At 38.2% G+C, this 25,313-nt stretch overlaps 1 protein-coding gene across 1 annotated transcript in view; it reads left to right on the forward strand.

Annotated features, from left to right (window-relative positions):
* The window catches only part of LOC122799379 (synergin gamma-like), a 111,022-nt gene extending 86,174 nt beyond the window's left edge, over positions 1-24,848 (forward strand). The window contains exon 6 of the mRNA XM_044068387.1: positions 22,183-24,848. Within this exon, the coding sequence (XP_043924322.1) occupies positions 22,183-22,347 (165 nt within the window). The 3' untranslated portion in view covers positions 22,348-24,848. The remainder of the gene's footprint in view (positions 1-22,182) is intronic.
* The last annotated feature ends 465 nt before the right edge of the window (positions 24,849-25,313 follow it).

Genomic DNA, 25,313 nt, shown 5'->3' on the forward strand with positions numbered 1-25,313 from the left:
ACTCCGTGGTAGACTCAGCGATCTCCTTAAGTAGGTCTCACTGCAGCCAAATCACATGCGCCATGTAATTCAGCACTCTTATTGAAAAGGTGGTTGAAGCATACACCCGCTTCCCGAATTGATCCATCATCCTTGACTCTTGGTCAGGAAGATGGACCAAAGAGCACTGCTGAGTGAGCTCTTTTTTAGTGGTAGCTGCCACCACCCTACCATCAACTGGGGACCCTTTGTTCCAATACGTTCTATCCAATGGGCTAAGGACTTTTTCAGAGCACTTGGGGATAGGCTCCACCATGTCTGTTTTTTTCCACACCTGAGATGTTATAGGATCCACTAAGTGATCAGTGGGGGGGCAGCACCCAGGAAGTAGATAGGCCTGCCCCGAATGCTTCTAGGAACACTGACTCATCCGGGGTTGGTTTTTGGGCAGACCATCCCCCCCCCCCGTGGCAGAGGAGTTCCATAATGTCTCCAAAAGAGACATCCTTGAGGGGGATGACCAGATGGAACCTTCTCTTTCCTCCAAATCATTGTTCCAGGGGAGTGCAAGTGTCTCCTTTTGCATGTCCATTTGCGAGGAATCTCCTCAGAGGGAATCTCTGGGGAGGACTCGCGAATGTCCTGCTGCTCCCAAGTGGGAGCTTCCTAAGGCAAACTGGCAGCAGGCTGTCCCTGAGATGGCAGGATGGTCAGGGCCGTACCCAAAACAGAGGGAGTCAGGGCGGAGTCTGGCGAGATGGTCAAGGGTATCAACGACACTGAGAGAACCCTCTCCACCACTTCAAAGGAGAACGGCCATCCTGAGAGGGGTCAGTAGGAGCCATCCCCCTGTGACCCGATGGGGGAGTCAGAGCCAAGATTCCAGGAGCCGAGATGCCAAGGGGAAGACTGTGCCTCCAACACACTCAGAGCCAACAGCACCCCCTCAGATCTGATGTTGAGGGTACTGCTCCGAGGGCTCTGATCTGACCCGGTCAGATCTGACATGCTCAAGGCAATAGCTGGCATTGAGGTACAAGGTACCATCCGCGCCAACCCCTCAACCCCCGAGGGTCCTTGGATCCAAAGGCCCTGAAACTGAAGCTCAGAACAGAGAAGGAGTAATGGGAGTAAAGAAAGATTGTGAGCTCCTCAGAATGGAGGGAGAGGGGGCAGGCAAGACTCCCATCTGGCTTTGGATGTGGATGAACTTCCTCATCATCCTGTCCATCTCTGCTTCACTAATGCTCCAGGTGGAGCGGGAGGAGGAGACTATTGACACTGGCCTGGAGTGCCAGTGAGGAGAAGTCAGAACAGGAGAATGGATTGGGGACTCCCCTGGCTCAGAGGAAAACTTGGGAGAGAGGAGCTGGGGAGATCTTGGTCTGGTTGCTGGCCTGGTTTTTGGCGGAGGCCCTGCTGGAGCCGAGCAGTCAGGTGGCCACTTCTTAGGCTTATCTTTTTTCAGGCTTCTCCCCTTCCCCTGGGCCTCTTGGTGGGAGTTAGTGGCTGAGGAAGGAGAAGAAGCTGAGGCTGAAGTAGAAACCGGGGGTGTGGGGGCTACTGTCCCTGAGGAGGGAAGCAAGCCCTTCAAAATAAGCTTATCCCTCCCCACACAAATAGGATAGAAGGTAAGCAGATGAGCCGCCCCCAATCATACCATGCACAGAGTGTGGCCATTGGCTGGAGAGAGCTTATGGCCACAATCTGTGCACTTCCTAAAACCTGGTTTTGGGGTATCAGCCATGCTCCCAAGACAGGCCCACAAAACTACACACACACACTCACACACACACAAACACAAGCTATTGAAAGGAAAGGAAGAGAGGGAGAAGAGTTTTTTTTTTTTTTCACTGACGACCAAATGGGGGTGGGGAGGTAAAGGATAAGGATAAAGTGAGAATGATAGAAGATAGAGAAAGACCCAAAAACTAACACACTTGCCAAGAAAAACAGTGAGCTCAGACCACTATGCTTAATTTTCCAGCGGCAAATGAGATCTGAAGGGAGGAAGAAAATGGGGGCATTGTGGGTAATGGGAGGCGCTTGGAGCTCAGATCAGATGCTAGTTATGCAGCCAAGTCAGATCTTATACAGATCCGTAACCCACAGGTTGAAGACCAAATAAAGTCAACTACTTCAGATTGCATGTTAACATGAATCCTATTATCCTAGGTAAGTTTTTTTACTCTGTATATACAGAGCCTGAAATAAGAATCATGTCATACAAACACATACAATTATATTACAACAGTTGCAACATGCCTCAAATAAATGGATATTTACCACATATGAGAGCTATGTCAATATACACTTGTATCATACATTTAATGAATAAAGTACTAAAACTGTCATAACAAATGTGCAAATCAGAACACATGAAACCTTAACATGATACATATATGTTCTGGATTTCATAAGATTCTTAATGGTGTGTATGTCTTTACTCTGTGTTTGCACAGATGTTGCCATGAGGAACACAGACTACTGCTAATTGCAATTCCCAAGTTAAAAACCTCAAGATATGTCAATGCATGTTGTGCTTCAGGGAAAGATTAAAAAAAATTGTGAGTAGATTGTACAACTTCTGTGTGTGTTAATGGAGTGTTGAAGTCAACATGTGGATTTCATTGTGATGTTGCCTGAACACACAATTGTATAAAGTTATGCCTGTACTCCAAAACTAACACTTGGAAATGATGTACAATATTGTGAAATATTTTCACATACACTTTATCAGTGGTGTTCAGCAGTGTACTGTCATATTTGTGAACTGTGTGGTTGTATGTGCACTACACATTGCCTAATCATGAGGCAATACAAGTGAAAGAAACATAACAAAATGATTACTGATTGTATGCAGTCAACCTGAGATGAATTCTCATGAATGCTTTGTTGTCAACCTGAGATGAATTCTCATGAATGCTTTGTTGTCAGTCCACTGTTTCACAAGTGTGATAGTCATAAAAACACCATACTGTGAAGCAGGTACTTCACACACAGTAACGCAATCTACATGACTGACAGGATAGATAAATTGTCTGAGCAATATGTGACTACTTGGGAACTGGGATCAGCACATTGCTGTTACTTCAGATGTCAAAACACAAACCTTTTTACCAAAATCTGTGAGGCATACTAGCTTCGCTGCAAAACCAGATATGTTAATCCTTAAAATATGCATTTTCATACATTTAAAGTTGGACTTATCTTGTGCTTGTGATTGTTACTGAATTCTCTAGATTATGTAAATTAAGTAGGTGGATAAAATTCAACAGTAATGAACTTGTGTGTGTGTGTTTGTGTCTGTCTGTGTGGCTCTAGTGTCAGGTAAGTATAGCTTCAACAACTCGTATGCTGTGTCTACTCTCACTCAGGAGAAACATATACATTGGGAAAGGGCTCCACCCCCCACTTTTAACACAAACATCTTCTGTGGAGCAAACAGATGAGGTCATCCTGACAAAAGTACACTTTCTCCTTGTATGAGTCAGACCTCTGCTGTGGTGCATGTGATCGATGCTATGTTCACTTGATTGTGTAACTAAATAGGTGGTTCAAATCCAACAGTGGTAAACTTTGTGACTCTGTCTGTCTGTAGTTTCAGGTCAGTGTAGCTTCATCAATATTTGTGCTGTATTTACTTCCACTCAGGAGAAACATATAAATGGGGAGAGGACTCAACCTCCATCTTATCCCATATTTAAAACTTATAAATTCTGTACAATACATGGAGGTCATCCTGACAAAAGTACACTCTCTCTCCCTGTAGAAGTCAGACTTGTTCTGTGGCACATGCGGGTGATAGTTTGCTCTCTAGATTGTGTAACTAGATGGGTAGGTGGTTTAAATCCAACAGTGGGGAATTGGTGTGTGTGTGACTCGTTAGTGTCCAGTAAGTACAGCTTCATCAACATCTGTACTGTATGCACTTTCACTCAGGAGAAACATTTACTCTGGAGGAGGAATCCCCCACCACCTTATCACACTTTTAACACAAACATATTCTCTGCATTAATGAGATCATACTGACAAAAGTGTGCTCTCTCTCCCCCTATAGAATTCAAACAACTTCTGTGGTGCTCCCGGTTGATACTGTACCTCTCTAGACTGTGTAACTAGATAGGTAGGTGGTTCAAATGCAGCAATGCTTAAATAGTGTGACTGTGTGTAGTGTACCGTCATGTACAACTGACTTTGTCGCAACAGCTATAATGTACACTTCCACTTAGGAGACATATATTTATTGGTAGAGGGCTACCCTTTAAATTTCTATTGATACTGTGTTCTCTAGACTTGTGTAACTAGGTGGTTTGAATCCAAGAGTGACTGACTACTGTAAATGCGTGCTTCTCTCATGCTGTATAGAAAAGGCTTCAAAGATATATAGGATGTGTAGTTGTAGAGTGTTATTGGGCTCTTCATCACTTTCCTTTTAAGCAGAACCATCATCCTGCTCAACAATGGTGATGCTATCCATTCAGCTGTGCACTGTTACAGTTGCAAAACAAAATCTCTTGTGATGCTAGTGAATCATGCAGTGTTTTCTAGCTTGTGATCTTATTTAGTCAGTTCTTATCCGGTCATTACTCCTTAGACTTTATTGTATCACTATGACTGGGAATGTACATGTATCAACAATGTTGTCACCTAACTAGCTGCATGTACAAGTATAGCTAGTGACTCCTCTTACAAGAATTTGTCCATTTTTCACAGACAATACTTTAACAGTGATGATGCCCTCTGAAAAAGATGTAATTTTGAATATTAGTGTTAAGCCTTTTCCTCTGGCATGAGGAATTAAGACAATGTTCAGTTATGTTGTTGCCTTAGTAAGCAATTGGTTCAAATGTGTGATGCAATTGGTTCAAATATGTGATTATCTATACACTGCACAAGACTGGGATTCTACTCTCACAGTGATGTCTGTATACTTGCAATGGGATAGGCCTCCCCATCCCTTTCACCTCAAACAACTGGTTTGAAACCCAATCCTATGATGCAAAGGCTTCACAAAGGTGGAGTCTCACAGTTGTGTTTGGGCTTCCACTGTGGTTTGCGTCGAAGAAGGTAGCATTGAATAGACTATAATACTGACAGTTGACACGACACCCCAAACCCATGTAGAGAATGGGGAAAAAAGATACTGATTATGATGAATATAATAAGTGCAGTTATGCGTCTGATGTGCAACCTGATTGTCTTTACCCAATAGATAGCGAGTTGCCTTAATTATGAAATAGTACACAAAAATTAAAGAGACCGCTGTTACTTGCTATTGTAATTAGAACATATATGAGAAAACCTGTGGGTGGTTACCCATATATTTTGCCTATATTTATAGAAAAATCCAAAACATTTCGGACAGGAGGAATTCAGAAAGACTTACCATTAGATGAAAACCTCAACTTCAAAGGTTTTTATATCACAGTAAGCCTTTCTGATTGAGAGATTGGTGAATTGATGTGCTTTTCCCATCAAGTGATGGTGTTCACCCATTCATCCCTATAAAAGTACTCACAGTGCAGGTAAATTCAATGGTGCCATGTGGGTGGGCAGTGTCAAAGTCTGTATTTGTGTGGACGTTTTATATATATATATATATATATATATATATATATATATATATATATATATATATATATATATATATACACACATGTCTGGCTGGTTGCATTACAAGGGTAGGTGGCAGATTTTGTGTGTGTGTTTTTGTGTTGGAACATGCAAGTTAGTGTGTGGGTGTCTTTTTCAGAGTGAACAAGTGTGGGGAGGCTTGTTTGAAAATGAGTGGAAATGTGTTTGTATATGTGTTGTCTGGCAATACCCTGGAGTGTGTGTGTGTGCATGCATGCGTGTAGGGGCTGCCTTTGCTAACAAAATGCATGGGCTACTATGGAGAACACTAGTGTGGTCAGGTCTAACAGTGTAGCATTGATTCAGAGACATGGTAAAGAGATGCTAATGAGGTGTTTTTCAGTCTGGCTGTACCATGTCTCTAAATCAGAATTTCTCTATATTGCACCAATTGACCTGCCTGTGTTGGCAATTAGCATGTGTGGAGAGGAGTTCTTTGAATCCTAAGAATAGTGCTATATAAATAGCAATGCAAACTGGGTCAAGATGGATTGCAGAATTTAAAAGTTTGCAATTTTTTGTTAATTTGATTCACAACAAATATATATGTGTTAACTTTTTATTATTTTTATGGTACTAATATATATGATATATATCAAAATTGATACTGCTTTGTTAAACATCATAAAATCAGTATTTTTCACTAAAACTGGCATTTGCAAGCATTTTAAATGTTCAGAATGAAAAATAGCAATATTTTTAGATTGGCAGAAAAATCAATAAAGAAATCAATAAAGAAATGCATGCATGCTGTGTGTGTGTGTGTGTGTATATATATATATATATATATATATGTGTGTGAGACCAAAATATCACTTTATCACTTGCCTGAATTACAAATAACCACGATGACAAAACCAAAACCGCATTTTAACGAATGTGCACATCACTGAAACTGATTCTGGTAAAAACAACCACTTGGCCAACATAAAAAGAAAAGCACATCAAAACATGTTAAACACACCTGAGTGGGGGCCTTCACCCCCCCCCACCCTCAGTGTGTGTGTGGGGGGGGGTGCGCCCCCAACTAAATATACCAACTTGAGATCACACTATAGTGGGGAAAAGGGAAAAATTTCCCATGGTGGCCAAGTGGTTGTTTTCCTGGGAATCTGTTTTGGTGATGTGCACATTCACTAAAATGCGGTTTTGGTTTTGTCATCTTGGTTATTTGCAGTTTGGCTAAATGGTATTTCTGTCTACTGAAGTAGACCCATATAAACATATACATATATGTGTAGCTTTACCTTTGCAGCAAAAAATTACAAACAAAGTAGTTTGTCAGAGAATGCAAATAATAAGATAGAAAATGTTACTAGAAAGCATCCGTTTCAAAGCTAAAACCATCAGTAAGCATACATGACTATTAGACCCTGGCAGAATGTAAAGATGCATGAGATTTAGTATACAAAAAACAGTGACGTATGATTTTTTTTCAGGCAAACCTGTTACATACCAAAGACCCGTCTATAGTGATATGTCAAATTGAGTTGTAGCTATTTCAGTTGGTTTTTCAGGTAAAGTCCTTTAATGGACTCCCCCTTCTCAACTAGGCTGAGGAAAAAATGTCTCTACAATTGAGGACAAAAAGTCTTTAAATATTTTAGAGAAGAGAAAAAAAAAGATTTAAGAAAACAGTGTGCCTTAACGGGAAAGTAAATGAGGCAACAAGGACAAACATGTCTATAAATATTTAAAGAAGAGAAGAGAAGAATGAGCATGAGGAAGCAAGAAAAGGACACTAAAGCTAGCAAGGAATGCTGAGGAGGATGGTTTGCATATGGAATCAGGGACTGGAACGAGTGAAGGAAGGTGGTTTCTATAGGCATTTCAATGAAAGGAAGAAGGGAAAACTGAAATTCAGAGTTTATAAAAATAAAGGAAAATATACAGTAGACTCCCTGTAATCCAGCCTCTCTTTAACTGGCCATCAAATTTCTTCTAAACCCTAGCAAAAGACAACAACAACACTTCCGCCTCCTCTAGGCTAAATAATGACATACATTTGAGTTTTATACCTCATATTCATTAGGAAAATGCATACCAGCACAAATCCTGTTATTCTAGCTCATTTATAACCTATAAATGCTATTTTGTATGCATTTTCTTATTTAACCAGTCATTCGTTTATGTGGCCTAAGGCCCATTCCAGCAAGACTGGATAAGAGGGAGTCTACTGTAATGATGATTCTGTCATAAATGAAATGCTTAATACATTTTTCTGGCTCTGCTCACTAATGAGAAGAAGGGAGAGTACTATGTTGGAAATGGAATAAACCATTGGGGAGATCTAATAACCGAGGGATTCATGAATAAAGAAACTGTTGATAAGTTTATGACTTTTAAAACTGATAAAGCAGAAGGGTCTAATGATTTAAAAATCAGTATCAGAAGATGTATATTATGTACTAAGTGCAGTAGCAGGTGGCACTACTAAATAACTTAATAGGTTGCCTGATAGTGGTGGACTTCCAGATTACTCACTCCTGTAATTGCAGACCTATAATTCACATAATAGCATTACCCACTCTGAATGTAACCAAGAAGATACTATGGAAAAAAAAATATTGATTTTTGGAAGAGTAAATGACCTATAGTTTTGTGGCCAGAATATGTTTCAAGATCAGCCTTATCCAGTTTTACAACTCCCTCACGTTGGAACTTGACAGAGTTGTGGTACCTTTCGATTTTAATAAAGCTTCTGTCTTCAGTCCTTGCAAAAGTCTACAAAGCAAACTGGAAGGGTTAAAAGTAGAAGAAAATCTAATAAAATAGATACAAAAGTTGCTGAGTGCTGCAAAATAAAGTGTGTTAATTAAAGGGACATGACCTAAATAAAGTGGTAAATAAATGGTGTTTCTTAAGATTCTATATTGTTCCCTTATGTCAGATCAATGCACAATCAAAAAAAGAGAAACCATCCTCAGTACAAATGAATTCAGAAGTGTTTCCCACAAGTCTCTCTCATATAAGCATTTTCCTGCACCTGCATGTGGGTGGCAAGCCCCCACACCCAAATGAACTTACTTATAGTAACACCAGTGGAGAAAAGTGAAACTTCTCACAAAGCATATGGTGGCCTTGTATTAACAGTGACCTTTTCATAATGTAACTCTACATCTTCCATTCTTGACCAGTTGCAACCAAACCAACTAGTATGATCTCCTGTAAGGAAACTTACGTTTAGCTGAAACTCTTTAATATCTTTATTTCAGATAACACAAATGGCACTGGGAGCAGGGTTGATTAGTTTGCACATGATACTAAGATACATGGAACATGGTAAGAGATGTGGGGAGTTTACAAAGGGCACTAAACAGACTAGTAAAATGGGCAGTGAAATTACTGATGAGGTTTAATGAAGGAAAATGAGAGGTTTACCACCAGGGGTTTAATAACTTTAAAGTGAAATACTAGTTAGGTGATGATATTTTGAGGAATACATATCAAGAGACATTCTGTGGAGTAGCAGTAATTGTAGAAGTGAACCATAAGTCACAAACTGAGAAAACTATACATACTAAACCATTTTGTTAGACTTGTGTATCTTAGGAAGCTGGTTCAAAAAATGTAATAGATTGTATTACAGTCGTACTAGGCTTTTGTCAACTTGGTAGAGCATTGTGCAGAGATGTATAGAGTTTTTGGTGATCTTTCGAAGAAAATGAAGTAAAGCTAAAATGGAGAGTTTGGAGAAAAGCAACCTGAGGAATAAAATAAAAAGAAACTGAAAGTGTTAATTCCTTTCATATTAAAAAGAAACAATGGAAAAAGGAGAATGATAGGGAAATAGAAGTTACCAGGGAAGAGTGAGATGGTACACATTTAAAGAGGGAATTACTGCAGCCTTGATATTAACAAATGCTTTTTTCAACAGAATGAGTTATAGGTGACTGCAGCATACTGTCAGAAGAAATGGTGTGCTTTAAATCCACGGGTGCATTCAAGAACACACAATTAAAAAATAATGTAGCAGTGCTCTGATTTACTTCATAATAATATTACCATCCCTGACCCTAAAGATATTGCTAATATACTTGCAGATAAATTTGGTGCAGATGTCACATCAGAAACGGTCACTAAAGTTCCACAAATTCTTGAGTCCCTTCATTCACCACACAATTATTATAGAACATAAAGCAGAGAAGTGGGGAAATTAAGAAAAAGCACAAATAGAAATACTTATGGAGGACTTAAATATGCCAAGGTTAGAGGAAGAGGACGCTCAACAACTAACAGTTAAAATAGGAAGAGATGAGAATAAAATGGTGATGTATAACCAATCTGCAGGAAAGTCACCAGGAGTAGATGATATTCTGGTAGAAGCTTGAAAGCTAGGAGGGAAGTAAATGATAAAGATCTGGATGGTTTTGCTTAACAGTATTTTAAAAGGAGGGGAGGGACAGACATCCTGGAAAAAAAAGCTGTGGTGGCTGTAATACCTAAGGATGGTAAAGACCCATCAGATCTAGCTTTACATACACCCATTTCAATTTTAAACCATGGTTAGAAAGTGTTTGTTTATAATGGCTAAGAGAATGGCAAAGGTGATGCCAAAATTGATAGATATGGACCAGTGTAGCTTTATGGAGGGATGGCAAACATTTGTCAACATTTATAAAACCATGATCCAGAGGGAAGTAGAATGTAAGAAAATGCAGCTGTTGTTGGTAGGTCTTAATGCAGAAAAAGCATGTGACACGGTAAGCTGGGATTTTATGAGTAGGGCAATGAAAGCATTTGCATTTCCTAATACAATAATAAGATTAATTAGATGGATATATGAGGGAGCAGAGGCAAAAAATCAAAATGTGAGGACTTCTCTCTGATAAATTGCTTCAGAACAGAGGAACCAGGCATGGATGTCCTCTTTCCCCTTTGTTATTTGCGTTATATTTAGAAACATTGATAAAGAAAATAATGGTCTCAGAAATTCAAGGATATAATTGGTATGTTGTTCAAGAAAAGTTAGCTTGATTTGCAGATGATGATATTTTGTATCTGATGGAAACAGAAAAGTACATCTCATGGCTGTGGAACATTCGCTGACAGTTCCTGTTTTTTTTTCTGGATATGACATTAATGAAGATAAAACAAAGGCTATAGCTATAAACTATGTACCCACACATGAATTGGTTCAGCAATGTTCATATTTAAGAGGGCATGATCATAGGAAGTATTTAGGATTGTGGATTATAAAGGATTCTGTTATGTCAGCTAAGGATATGTGGGAAAAGATTAAACAAAAGATAATACAAAAACTGAGAAATTGAAAGTTTTTGCCTATGGATACAGATAGCAAGATACAAGCACTAAAAAAGTTTTTAGTCCCTTTAGTTTTATGCACAAATCAGATATATTTTATCAACCAGAGGAGACATTAAGGATAGCAATTAATAAAAAGTTGAAGGGTTTTATTTGAGAGAGGAAGAGGGCAAGAGTCAAGTGGGATAAGTTGATCCTCCCAGTAGCACAAGAAGGTTTAGGACTACCTGATATGAATCGATATTTTAGAGCTGCACAATTAAGACTCTTGTATATAACACAAACAGAAAGCTACAATTCAAAAGTGGAAAGGGATGCTGATGAAGTAATTCAAGAAATAAGGAAAGAATGGGCCGGTAAAGGAACCAAGGCACTGGGAACAAATAATTAAAGAGGGAAAAGTAATAGAATGGGAAGAGGCCAAGAAGACATTTAGATTGCAGATTAGTGAATGGCTTCCCTATATAGACAAAAAAGAAAGGGACAGAGGATCCTAATGAAAGGCCTGCACTGATTTGAATTTTTAATTAAATTTGGAACAAAAGCTGCTGCTATAGAGGGGATACTTGGTAGGGCATATAACATATTGCACACTAACTATAAGAATCAATCAGAAGAGGTCAGAAAAAATTGGGAAGAGAGATTAGATGTACAATTCACAAAGAAACAATGGGAGGCCATATATGTGGCTCCCAAATATGCAACAAAATCTAGAAGATTTAGGATTTTTGCATGGGCATGTTTATATAGATACTTTTATACCCTAAGCAGACTCCAAATGGTTTTTCCTCAGGTAGATGGGAAATAATAGATGTGTAACAGGAGAGAAAGGGGTACCTGGGACTATATGTTCTCAGAGTGTAAAGAGTTGGCAGACTTTAAAAATTCCCTACAGAATACTCTTTCAGGAATACTAGGTAAGCAAATGAGAGTAACTAACAAAATTATCTTTTTTTAGATGGGATACAGGATCTGGATTGTCTAGTAAGGCCTTGTTAAGTTTAATTCTGGTGGCTGCCAAAAAAATCAATTACTAGAAAATGGAAATCAAAATGTTAACCAACTATACTTGAAGTAGTAAACATTATAAAAGAGAGAAAAGAATAGGAAGTGGGATTTTCTGTAAAAGGGTAGGAGTAAATTACACAAAAAAGTGGAAATTGTGGGAACAAAACTTGCAGAAAAAATTTTTGTATGAGGAATGAGATTTAAGAGAAATCAGGAATTGAACAATTTATTTAATGTTGCTTTGATTATATAACAATACATGTCATGTATGTTGTTGTTGTCTTTTGGCTTTTCCCGGTTAGGGGTCACCACAGCGGAACTCCGGTCTGCTAATGATTGGCAGTAGATTTTCACGAACACAGAGGTGCCAGCTCGACGTTCAACCTTCAATGAAGGCATGCCCATTTATGCATGTCTTTTGAATGCCCACCCAACCACGGGGAGGACATGCAGACTCCACACAGAAGGCACTCCCTGCACTCCAGCCGAGAATCGAATGGGAGAACCTCTTACTGTGAGGCAACAACGCTACCACTGCACCACCGCGGAAGTCAATACATGTCATGTATAATGTTTGTAAATATAAACTTAATATGCTTTGATTACTTTTATATAAATGTACGTTTGCTTATGTCACAAGTGATAATTCAATAAAGGGGTTTAAAAAAATTATAACAGAACGCACTTTAACTGCACTTTGTACCACCTATATGGGCCCTGACAGTGTACTTGGTTGCTTAATTAGTAGTGCCAAATATGTCTGTTCTGAATCCCTCCTAAAGCTGTTCATGTTAAGCACAGCCACAGGGTATATACTTAAGGTATGGTGAATGTCTATTGTTATTCCCCTTCATAAAAGGGCCCCACCTCAGATACCAGTAACACTGTAGACCCATCAGCCCAACAATCCTAATTTGCAATTCCATAGAACGTATTGTATTTGATTTCCATAGCTTTTGCATAATAAAATCTTATTGCTCTAGACTTGTAACAGTATGTCTTATGAAAGGGAAATTGTCTTCGTAATTTAATAAATCTCTTCAGGAAAGTCGCTGAAACTGTAGGGTATATATATTAGAACACTGAACATTCAAAATGTCGAGTGTTCTAATATTGAACCCTATCAATTGAAAATTCAAAACATCGAACATTCAGAACAGCAAATTTTTTCCTAGGGAAAAAATTTGCTGTTTCAAAACACACACACAACACAAGCACACCAAACAAACAGCAATCCACACACATACACCTAAAACTCTTACACCTAACCCTACACTAAACTATACATACACCACTAACTATCCACTTACCTTAACCCAAACCCTAACCCTAAGGTCTATCACTATCGCACAGTGAACTCACCCGTGCCCTAACCCTAACTCACTTACCCCGCCCTAACCCTCAGTCCACACAATCGCACACTTACCTGACCCATGCCCTAACCCAAACTCACCTAACCCACCCTAACCCTCACATCCACACAATCACACACTTACCTGAACCCAACCCGTAACTTTCCACCAGAGCGCTGAAAATACCAAAGCAACAGAAACGGACAACCATATTCTTTCCTTAGGGAAAAAAATTCGGTCTTCTGTTTCTTCGATATTTTCAGCTGAAAACGGGTCGATATTAGAACACTCAACATTATGAATGTTCGGTGTTCTAATATAGACCCAAACTGTATACGGTGGCGTAGTTCATACAGTTTACCTGGATCTGGCCAAGGTCTTTGACTCTGTTCCCCATGACGGAATTGAAAACAAGTTTAAAGGTCTAAATGTAGACCCTTATATTATAAAATGGATAGCAACATGTTGTTAGCCGGAACTCTCATAGTTAAATTAGGAGTGATGAACTAGTGATGTTTCTTAGGGTTCCATACTGGGACCCCTTTCTGCTTAGCATCTACTTCCTGGAGCTCTGAAGCATTTATTTGATATATGGCTAACTAAATGTGGTGACAATTTCCTCAGTATCTGATACCATGTTACTACAGCAAGGGCTAATCTATATAAATCAGTGGTTTATTAAAAACGGGCTTAATTTAAATACAGAATGTAGCACTGTCACCTTTGGTAAACAAATCTTAAAAGCATCTTACAGTATAAACAGTATCCCACTCCAGCTGAGACATGTCATCAGAGATCTTTCATAAGACAGTTCTCTATTCTATGACCACCACTTAGCAACAGTAGTCAGGAAGTCCTTCTGTGTAGCCCAATTATTAACTAAAGGCATCTCCAGGTTAAAAGAAGATATCATTCCTCTATACTCTTCTATGATCAAACTAACTGTCAATTGTAATGCCCCTTTTAGTATTTGTCTATCCAAACAAATATGTTAATTTAAGGAAAAGGCATTGTACCACTTTGGTAGGGCAGGACAGAAAAAGCTTGCAACAGGGGGATGACATGATAACAAATCTGGAAAACATTAGGGGAACTAAGGAGAGGACAGAATACTTGATCGTGCAAAATCCATTCAGGATTCCCAGGAGGGTTGCTGCAATATTTGATGAAGCCTTTACAGAGCTTATTAGCAGCTCCCACAGGAAATGGGTGACCCATGTTATTAGAAACTTTTATTGGCAGGCAGCTCAGCGAACAAGAAGACAGTATATCATTTTTAAATGTTTGTGTTATTGCAGAAGCTATCTGTTTGCTTTTAGGCATTTATTTAGATAATAGGCTAAATGTATACTGATACCCTGCCACGGTGGTGCAGCGGTTAGTGTTGTTGCCTCACAGCAAGAGGTTCTCTGGTTTGATTCTTGGCTGGAATGCCTTCTGTGCGGAGTCTGCATGTCCTCCCCACAGTTGAGTGAATTTAAAGACATGTAGATAGGTCCGAGTGTGTGTGGGTGTGCCTTCTTTGAAGGTTGGGTGCTGGGGTGGCAACTTGACACCGTAAAAATTCACTGCCAATCATTAGCAGACTGGAGTTCCACTGAGGCGACCCCTAACTGGGAAAAGCCGAAAGACAGTTTATTGTCCAACAACTACCTTGCTCAAGAATTCAGGATAAAGTTAAAGATTGGGGGGGTTCTTACAGTAAGTAGTATGAAGTTATAACAGGGGTATTTGGGAGGCATAGGGGATGCAATGCCTTATACTGTATGATTTTATTTTCCTTTGTTTGATCACAGTAAGATATTTGAAGTCTACTCAGTCAAGAAACTATTAATAATTGGACACATTTTGTTTATGTATGTATGCAGACATTAAATGGGAAGATCATTTTTTTTTTTTATGTAAGATACTTCCTCCAAATATAATTATCTTACAGCAAGTTTGAAACACAAGGCATAGGAACTATTTTACATCAAAATATTATAGCAATAACCGACGTTGTGGGTGTGGTATATTAAAGATTTACCCATAGTTGGTGCAGCTTAATCACTTAGCTCTCATGATTAAACAAAGCCAACCGTGGGTAAATCTTCTATTATACCATACCTAAGAGTCAATAATTGCTATTATACAATGACCTTATTTAAGAAAAAGATTATTTACTTTTCTTAAACAATGTCTTTGTATAGGGGCACCGTGGTGTTCTTCTGTGTTGTTTCCTGATTCTGCCCTTTGATGATGTACTGCTTATGCATATGAGACTTGCTTTCCCAGGCTTATGCATTACATCACTGCTTTAGCAAGCAAATATAAGAGGAACAAAGTCACTAAATAATGACACTGATTTCATTTTCAGACTTTCATTAAAAAAAACAAAACAAAGCAAATGGTTTCCATACACGTTCCCCTCTTAAACCAACTCTGATAAGTAGCATCATATGTTGTATTGCAGCTCTATTAACCAACAAGTTTCCTTCAGACAATGCACAAAGGGCAGAATCAGGAAACAATGCTTTTTTTTTTTTTGGACAATGGCTATCTGATCAAATTAATTTTGAAATGTATTGCGTATAGCATACAAAATTAGTGAAGCAAGTTGTAAGAGCTGTACCTAATATATGTGTAAGCCATTCTTTTATCTTCCGGTGATTTTTCATTTGTTTACAGCAGCGTTCAAAATCCTGCAGACTTCAATTAAATGTGTGTGTACCACATAACAATAGAAAAAAAAATTCTGGCCATTCAATGATACTTTAGCAGCCAGACTTTTACCGTTGGGATATTCTCGATTTATAACGGACATGCTGGTTGGCCTGACCAATCAGAGTGCTCATTTTTAAATGTTAATGACCAGTCATTGTATAATTTAATATATATATATATATATATATATATATATATAAACACACACACACACACATATATATATATATATATATATATATATATATAAAACACACACACACACACATATATATATATATATATATATATATATATATATATATATATATATAAAATAAGAAAAAAATACAAAACAATTTAACAGCTAGCCCACTATCTAATTGCCATAATGAATTCCAGGGTGGGTGTTATAGGGGGAAACACCAGACCTTCCAGGGTTGAAGAGGCCCTCTATCTGTGGGCCTCATAATAGCCCTGGTCAGTCCATTATTTCCCCAGTAATGCCCAGCATGTTGGGCATGGGTATTATTGCTTGCTTTTTTTCTTAGCACCCTTACTTAGGCTTTGGGCACACATTTTATTTATTTGCTTTGTCAGCTCTCCTCTGCCTTTTTAAAGGCTTCATGAACTCACTATTTCTTTTTGTTTTCTGTGCACTGGTGGTGGTGTGGAAACTTTAATTGGCAGGCAGCTGAGCCAACCAAAAGGCAGTATACATCTTTCAAACATGTCTCCGTCATTGTAGAAGTTATGTTTGTTTTGAGGCACTTATTTCATTTATTTTGTTTTTTTTTCTCAATGTCCTTATTTGGGCTTTTGTCACACATGTCATATATTTTATTTTGTGAGTTCCCCTTGCCTTTTTAAAGTTTTCAGGAACGCACTATTTGCTTTTATTTTCTGTGCCCTAGTGGTGGTGTGGAAACTGATTTTCGGCAGCTCAGCTACCTGGAGACAGGTAGAGTGTTAGCACATTTATTGAAACACTTTTGCTGTTATTACCAAAGAAAAGGTTATTGAGTTTTTGGTGTTTTGAAAAGTTTTTTTCCTTTGTACATTGTGAACTGCATATTGAAAATCAGTACATTGTTTCATGTAAATCAGTTGATGTTTCTTTCACTGTACTTGTCACAGAGTCTATATAAGAATACTTAACTAACAATTCCTATACAATTCAACGTCTGCTTAATACAATGTACTGCTAAGGGCTGTCAATGACTATATTTAATATCTGAACACTTCTCTGAATGTAAGAAAAGAGTTTGCTCTTACTAATCATTAGATTCAAGAAGCTACTATTGCATGACTAGTAAACTCAACATGGTATAATGGACTCTCACGATTCATATGTGCTAGAAGACTTGCATAAAAATATTGACTGTTGTTATTGTGGGGCTTGTATTACATGACATTATATTACGTAATGACTATAATAAATTAAAGGCTCCCACTCAAATTTTACTGAACAATCTTTGCATGTTCATGTAACAATAGTTTTGCTGTAAGAACAGTAACACATGAAAAGTTATTTAAAATGAATGATTGAAATGTCAGTCCTGTCATAATAGCCTGAAACTGACGACTGCAGCTTCTGTGTTGCTGCCTAGTCTTATTAGCACACTGCTTTAGTGCCTTTTAAAAACAAAGTCTGGTTAGTGCACATAAACTTTGCAGATTGTTAACCTTGCCGCCAGTATATTGTTATCTTTCTTGGCAGAACTAATAAAGTAACTTGCCTATATAACAGACAACATGTACAATAATGTACAGCTTGTAGGGTTTAATGTCTTCAAGTTTGTTTTCAATACAACATGAAAGCTGTTCTCCAATAAACAGCTCTAACAGATCTCCCAAGAAATCAGATTACATTTTACATATATACATTCTTATGAAAGCAGTCTTTTGGGAATTCTCAAAGTCATTACTTTGGGATTTTCATTTAGGGAGTCTTTTCTGTCTGAGAATGTTTCTGCGTGAAAGCAGTCTTTTGATTATTTATTTTATTTAACATTTGTTAACCAGGAAAGTCTGACTTGGAATGAAGCCAATTTTTAGCAGAGGCCCGGGGAGTAACTCTCCAGATGCATGTTTTTGAAGGTGGGAGGAAACTGGAGCACCCAGAGGAAACCCACACGAATGCAGGAGGACATGCAGACTCCGCACAGAAGGCACCCCAGCCAAGAATCGAACTGGAGAACCTCTTGCTATGAGGCGACAATGCTACCACTGCACCACTATGCCGTCCATGTTATGCAGTCTGTTAATAAGCTCCTTTGTGTTCTTGTTTCAAGGTAAATTACATGACAGTTCAGTAAGTTGTTTTTACCTCCAACTTGATTCCTTCCTTGCACCTGGGTCCTTATCTGTAATCTTTGAAGCTTTCATTAAACACTTGAACATTCAGCTTATCCTTATCAGCATTTGTACATGAATGCCACTTTATTTAATATTTTCCTTGCTTTTCAGCTAAGAACAGTTTAACCCTTTAATATATTCATGCTAGCAAACAGAAATACATGCATCTAACTGACTATATTATTCCTACATATATTATAGCAACATAAGTGTATATGCATCTAACTAGTAAACAGAAATGCATGCACTTATAAATCTTTAAATATGTATCTAATAACAGAATTCATTAAAACTTGTTATGATGGTAGACAAGGTGAAGCAAATTCAACTAGTAATCCACCCCTCTCCCCACCATTGCTGTTTCTAAGAAAGGTGCAAACAATTCAAGGTTATGCCCAAAGGATATGAATGTTAACAAGAAAAGGAAAAAGCAGGGTAAAATACAAATTACAAGATCATATTATGAATGACAAAATTTCACCGCAATTGAATAGGTTTATAAGTAACACTGTCACAAATGATAGTGATCAACTGGAGGTTGTCCGTTTAGACACTGATTCCCTCTTAAGTACACATTCAGAGAATCAAAAGACACCACAGTATTCAAATATTGGCTTCACCCCAACAGAAAGATTTGGAAACTGTGCAGGATTAGATCCAGAATTTATATCCAGAAGTAATAGTTTTAATATCTACGGACATATCCAATCTAAAGGAAAGGGCTATGGCCATAATGGGTGATGTAAAAACCTACTGGAAAAGGCAACATCAGAAACAGTTTCTAAAATTAATCACATATCGTTTAGTTGTGAGACTAATAATAGTAACTTTACTCACACTGCCAACAAGTGATTACTAGAAGCATTGCCAGAAAATCTAAAACAATTATCTTTGCAAGAGGGGAACCCCACGTACTCGTGACATAGGGGATTCTGCCCTCACACCCTGAATTCTTTATGTAATAACTTAAGGTCACACAAACCTGGAGCAAAGAGAAAAGTATAGAACAATAAACTCATATTTTCCCTCTTTATCAACTCACATGAGCCAAAACAAAATCATAGTATCTGCAATAAAATAGTTTCCGACACATTAAAACTTCATCACCATAAACACATAGTCTTTCATCTGTGATGCTTTGCATTGTGATAACAACACACATGAGCAGTTGTAGTACGTGTGTGTGTGTATTTTTTTTCTCTTATGTGTTACCAAACTGCAATTTCTCAACTGCCCTAACCCCAGTTGTGGCGGTCTTCATCCCTCCCAGGACATCTGTATTTTTGTGTGTGTACACACACACACATACATATATTAGGTGATGATTGGAGTGGCTGCATGTTCTTGTCTGGGATGAAGTGGAAAATGTTGATATTGACTGGTTTTATTTGGTGAGATTGTTACGACAGATTCCCAAACCATAACACTGTCCAGCTCACCAAAGTCCTATGAACTGAGCTTAACAGATTGAACAAGGTTCTGATGAAAAGGTTAAAAACCAAGAAATCGAGATGAAGGCAATGAATAAAAGGTTATAATATGAAGGCAGTATTCACCATGACTTCTGCAGAAAGGGCATTTACCTAATATATACTTCTGAGGTCATTAAATGTTGAAGATAAGTTATAATTTCTTTAGCAAAATGTGTTCATTCTCCATGCTCAACCATTTGTGCTTCAACAAACTGGTCAAGGAAGAAGTGAAAATTTATTAAAAATTACTCAAAGGAGCTTTCTCCCAATATTTGACAAAATAATGTGTATGCAAAACTCTACTTATGTTTGAGGGAACTCTGCAGGATGGAGCTTAACAAACTGGAATTTGGAGATATCCTACAAAAGTAAAGACATTACTGGTTCTACTACAAGCATTAGCACAGCTGGGGTGGGGCAAGAGGGGCAACTGCCACAGGTGCAAAGTGTTGGGGGGGGGCATGATCAGCATTCTGAATCTCTTTAATGCAGTACCAGCTTTTAAAAGCTGTTATTGCATTTGCAGTCAAACTTGAGTGCTGTAGCACTCTTAATGTGGTATAAACTGTAATTGCTATAGTTTAAAAGTAAACAAAAAAGAGAGATTTTCTAGAAGCACAGCCTGAGCACTGTAGTGCTCTGTGAAGGCAGGATGTAAACTATAGCAGCCGTTTCCTTCATTTATAGCAAGCAGTTGCCTATAATTTAAATTAGACAAGATTGTTTTTAACTGCAATGTGAGTGCCATAGCACTCTGTGCAGGCAGGGTATAAACTGTAGCAACTGTTTTCTACATTTGTGCAACCAGTTTGAAGATTTTTTTTAACTAAAATATGAGTACCACTGTGCCATAGTACTTTGTGCAGGCAAGATATAAATGTAGTAACTGCAGGCAGGGTATAAACGGTAGTAACAGTTTGCTACAGTTTAAAAGAGAAAATGTATCTATCTATCTATCTATCTATATATATATATATATATATACATTTTTTTTTAAAGTAAAATGTGGGAAAGGAGGGTCCGGGGCAGAGCACAGAAACAGGACCTGAATGGCTGCTGCGGGGGTGGGTACTATTGTTCTTCTGACTACCTGGTTGGTGGGTGTGCCCATGAAAGGAACTGCATTTTTTTTTTTTTAGATTTGCTTTTCGATGGGGAAAGGAGGCATAGATCTAACTGTAATAAGCCAATCACTACAATTTATTTATTTGTTTTTTAATTTTTGCTCTTCACTTGAAGATCTGAGAGGGTAGGTAGCTGGTTTGTAGCACTGGCAAAGGGCACTAGTCGAGCCAACTAAGCTTATGACTGTGAGTATTTAAGTCCCAAGCACTTGAAGACCACTATACTGAACTCATGCATTTTGTATCCCATACAGGCTGCCAGCTGCACTTAAACTCAAATATGAGTTCAGGTAAGCAACTACCACATCTTAACCAATCACATTATTTGAGTTTGAAAAAGGTAAATGATTCAGCAGTAGGGAGAAAGTGGAAGGGGATTTTAGGGTTATGGTCCAAGAAAGGAGTTTTAGGGTTAGACACTGGGGAAGGGAGTTTTAGGGGAAGGGAGTGACAAACTGGGTTACGCACTGGGTGGGAATTTTAGGGTTACAGTTAGGGCTGTCATAGGACTTTATAGTTTAATAGGGCCAGGTGTTGAGAGGGCTAAATAAGTACAATCAAGCTAGTAAGAGTCAGAGTACTTGCCTTTTTGAGCAGGTGCAGTAAGCAAGTGTGTCAAGAGGCGAGCTAATAGCACAGGAGCACTTGTAGTAGGCCTAGCATTGCTGAACTATGCATTCTCTTTTGTGAAATCCTCACTTCCATCACAATTGAGAGTGTGTTTGCTTAGCAGCACTAATCTAATAATTTCATAATACTGTAGATCAGCCTGATTTCACCTGCAGCATCTTAATCATGCAGATACAAGTGTAAAATAAATGTGTTCACAATGCAATCATACTGTCGTCTTCAGCATCCAAGTGGAGTTTTATTGTAAGCTGTGAAGACTTTTTTTGCCCTGCTCTTGCACTGTGTAGCTAACTGCCCTATCCTCCCACATGAGGAAGTTTGTAATAAAGCACATGTGAGTATTTAAGTAAAAGGGAATTCTCATACCTTCTCGCATATACCCATTTACTACATAGTGGTATTCGGTTATACACGAGATACACTACTTGGATACCATACTTTTACAGGTTACTTAGGAAATAGGCTGCAAAGAACTACTTTTCAGGCATAATGCTGTTAACATGCTACATTTAATTTAAAATATGCTTTTAACACTGGTACAAGAGATTTATAAGAACTGTATTAAAATGCAGTTATTGTATAGAGTGATTATACTTAAGAAAAATATCAGTATCGTAAAATTATGTCCTAATACTTTAAATAAAACACAGTCCTTTCTTTGTTTTGATTCTGTAGGCTACTTATGAAACTGTGGTAGGTTACCATGGCTGCCTGTATCACACAACCTGTGCCAATTTTTGGCTGAACTGTGTGGAAAATCATTTGCCTGAACCTTCATCTCTCCTCCAAGAAAACACTTCTGATGTAAAGGAATCAGAGCCTCTGGAGCCTCCAGTATGAACAAGGCATGCAGTACTTTCTGTCCTTTGGTTTTATAAGTCATTTGTGTATGATCTCTCCTTGACAGACTTGAAACAGAAATGTTCCTCATTCTGATGTACCTGTGAACTTTGCATCCTGCTGATCTCTGCAGTTATGCACCTCTGTGAAATAAACTCTAGTAACAGATATGGAAATAGTTATTTGGATACCCAAATCCATATGTGGATGCATTTTCGTCTTTTTTTATGCTACAGACAGACATTTGAGTCTAAGGAAAATCAGATGGAAAGAAACAGGAGAAACTGTTGAGACAAACCTCTCTTTCTCTCTTAGAGTTGTAAATAATTTTCAGAATGTAGAAGCATGTAACCACTGTACTTCAGCAGAGTTGCATAAAAAACTGTCATTGGCATCAAAAATGCTTTGAAAAAATCTGTATGCTGGATCAAACTTACTGTAACCTTGTTAATAGACAGCACAAGCATTGTGTTAGGGCCGTTCTTGAATTCAAAAAGTTTACACAAAGTGTACATACTTAGTGGTAATCTTTATGAATCCAGCCTTTTTTTTCTTAAGTTTAATGTGGTGTTACTGATAGCTGTCAGGCTGTCAATGTCTGCCTGAAAGCTTACGTCTGTATTTTTTGTTTCTGTCATTGCTGAAGATGCTCAAACTGTTCAGGAATTTACTCCTTACATAACCTCAGGGTAAAAGAACCATGCTGAAATGTAGGTGTAATCTATAAGGAAAAAAAAAAAAACAGGCTGAAATCTATAAGGAATGTTTTTTTTCTGTGTGCTAGAAAGTTCCTTTACTTGGGACAGTCCCCTCTTACTGTCATTCTGACAGCTGTCTCAGTGCCCTAACTCCTATGCTGGGTCTACTGACACTCCAATTCACCCCCTAGTTTAAAGCCCTAAATTACGTCGGGGCCAGCTAGGAACCAAAGGCCATCCTAGGGATGGGGTCCACTGTCCATCTTCTAGCTGTAGGGGTGTTCATATATGGCCTACCTACTTCCCCCTGCACTTGTTGACACATGTCCCTTGTTTGGAGTATGCATCCCCTGGATGAGATAATGAGGTTTCCATGGGAAATTGCTTAAGTAACAAAACTTTATCATCCCAATTTATTTATCTGATGTTCCCCAGACTCTTAATTTAATGTGCCAAGGGGCCATATTTCAGAATTTTTGTCATCCACGTGGAGGAATGTGCACCAATGCATACAGCAGTGCTCTTCCCTGTCCAGAGGTACAGTAACATTGCAAGCACAGTTTGAACTGCACCATTGTAAGTGAGCTATGTATATCTGTGATAGGGTGCAGCCTACTCAGTTATGGCTCCAAGTTACAGCTTATTATACATGTGGGCATCAAAGCAAACCAGCCTTTAGCAGCAGTCAAGTAATTCCTGTCCCCCAGCAGGTGTTAAATCAGCCACAAAACATGTGGCATGTACATAATCCAGGCAATGCCTAAATCAATTCAGCTTCTAGAGCCCAAGAACATGCATCCTACAACCTACTGCTTTCCTACCTAACCGTCATTACTCTGCTCATAGGTATACACTAATGATGTTTACCTTGGTTTCTACTGGTTTACTCCCAGTTGACCCCCTGACTTACCCTGGTATGAGACCAAGGGAAAGGAGTGGCATAAGTCTTCTCCTGTCTGCTAGGGCTTGCCACCAGCTGACCGTTCCAAATAAGTGTTCATATTACACAGGCACATCACATACCCATTCAGAGCTGCCAGCTGGCTGTTGACCATGGCAGTGAGAGATGAGCTGTGATGGTATTACACCACTCCTTGTCATCATGTAGCAGGCTACACTTGGAAGAAATTTTTGAACTTCTGTTTGTTCCCGGAGAAGAGAAGTCACTAGAATTCAGAAAAGCTTTTTTTTTTTTTAAATATGGTACTCTGGGCATTTGCTGTGAAGGCTCTATAGACACCCTGGAGAACAGTGATTACTGTTGGTATGATAAGACAACAGAAAGCATGAATAAGTTCCATGTCATGATCTTTAGGCTGGAGTAACTCATCAGGAAAGCAGAATCTCTCCGTATCCTGTAAGAGTATACTTGTCTTTACAAGAGACATCCTTGTACTCCTGTATACTAGTCACTGTTTTCAAATTCTAATTTCTGAAGTCTTGGTAAAGGTACATAAATAAAACTTGAGCATCTACAAGCAGACATGATTTCCTAAGCTTGACAGTGAAATGGTCAGCATGGGGTGTCTACAGCTTGAGTTATTACAGAACATTTGCAAAATGTTATGGAAAAATGGGGTGTATTTCCATGTTTACATCAACAATGCAAAAATAGTGTGTGATACAGTCATGATAGGGGTGGTGTATTCAAAAGGTGTGTGATAGTAAAATGATGTTAAAATATGGTTGGTAATGTGAACACATTCTTATATGTACATGTTCTTTTGGTAAAGCAGTTATGACTGTTGCCTATATTTTTATAACTGCATTAATTTAATAAAAGCTGTGTGAACTGTAGGTTAACAAATGGTGCCATATTATACAAATATGATACAAAACATTAAGGTTTACAGCGTTGTCACTGATAACTGCTATCAAATGCAAATTGTTTTATAGTTTCATATTGTTTTGAAAAATTATGAAATTATTATATGCATAATTAACACAGACTCAGCAATATCATAACACAGCAGTGTTTTATCTCCTCTTTTCATACATCATTGGAATGCTCTTGAACAGGTAAATAACACCTTTGCTGATGTATTGGATATATCTTTCTTACAGAGATATAAATCTTTGACCATAACATCAGTATTTTTTGGTAAACAAAATACAGCTTTTCTTTCATAAATATGCAGTATAAAATCATCATGTACAGATAGGCCTTTGATACTAATACCAGTATATAGGCCATTGTCTACCAAGGAGCGTTAATATTTTACATTTTTTTAACTCGCATCATTTATCAAATATTATAAATCTAATGTG

Source organism: Protopterus annectens, chromosome 4.part0 (genome assembly GCF_019279795.1).
Source record: "Protopterus annectens isolate FY-2018-M chromosome 4.part0, PAN1.0, whole genome shotgun sequence".
Taxonomy (NCBI): Eukaryota; Metazoa; Chordata; order Ceratodontiformes; family Protopteridae; genus Protopterus; species Protopterus annectens.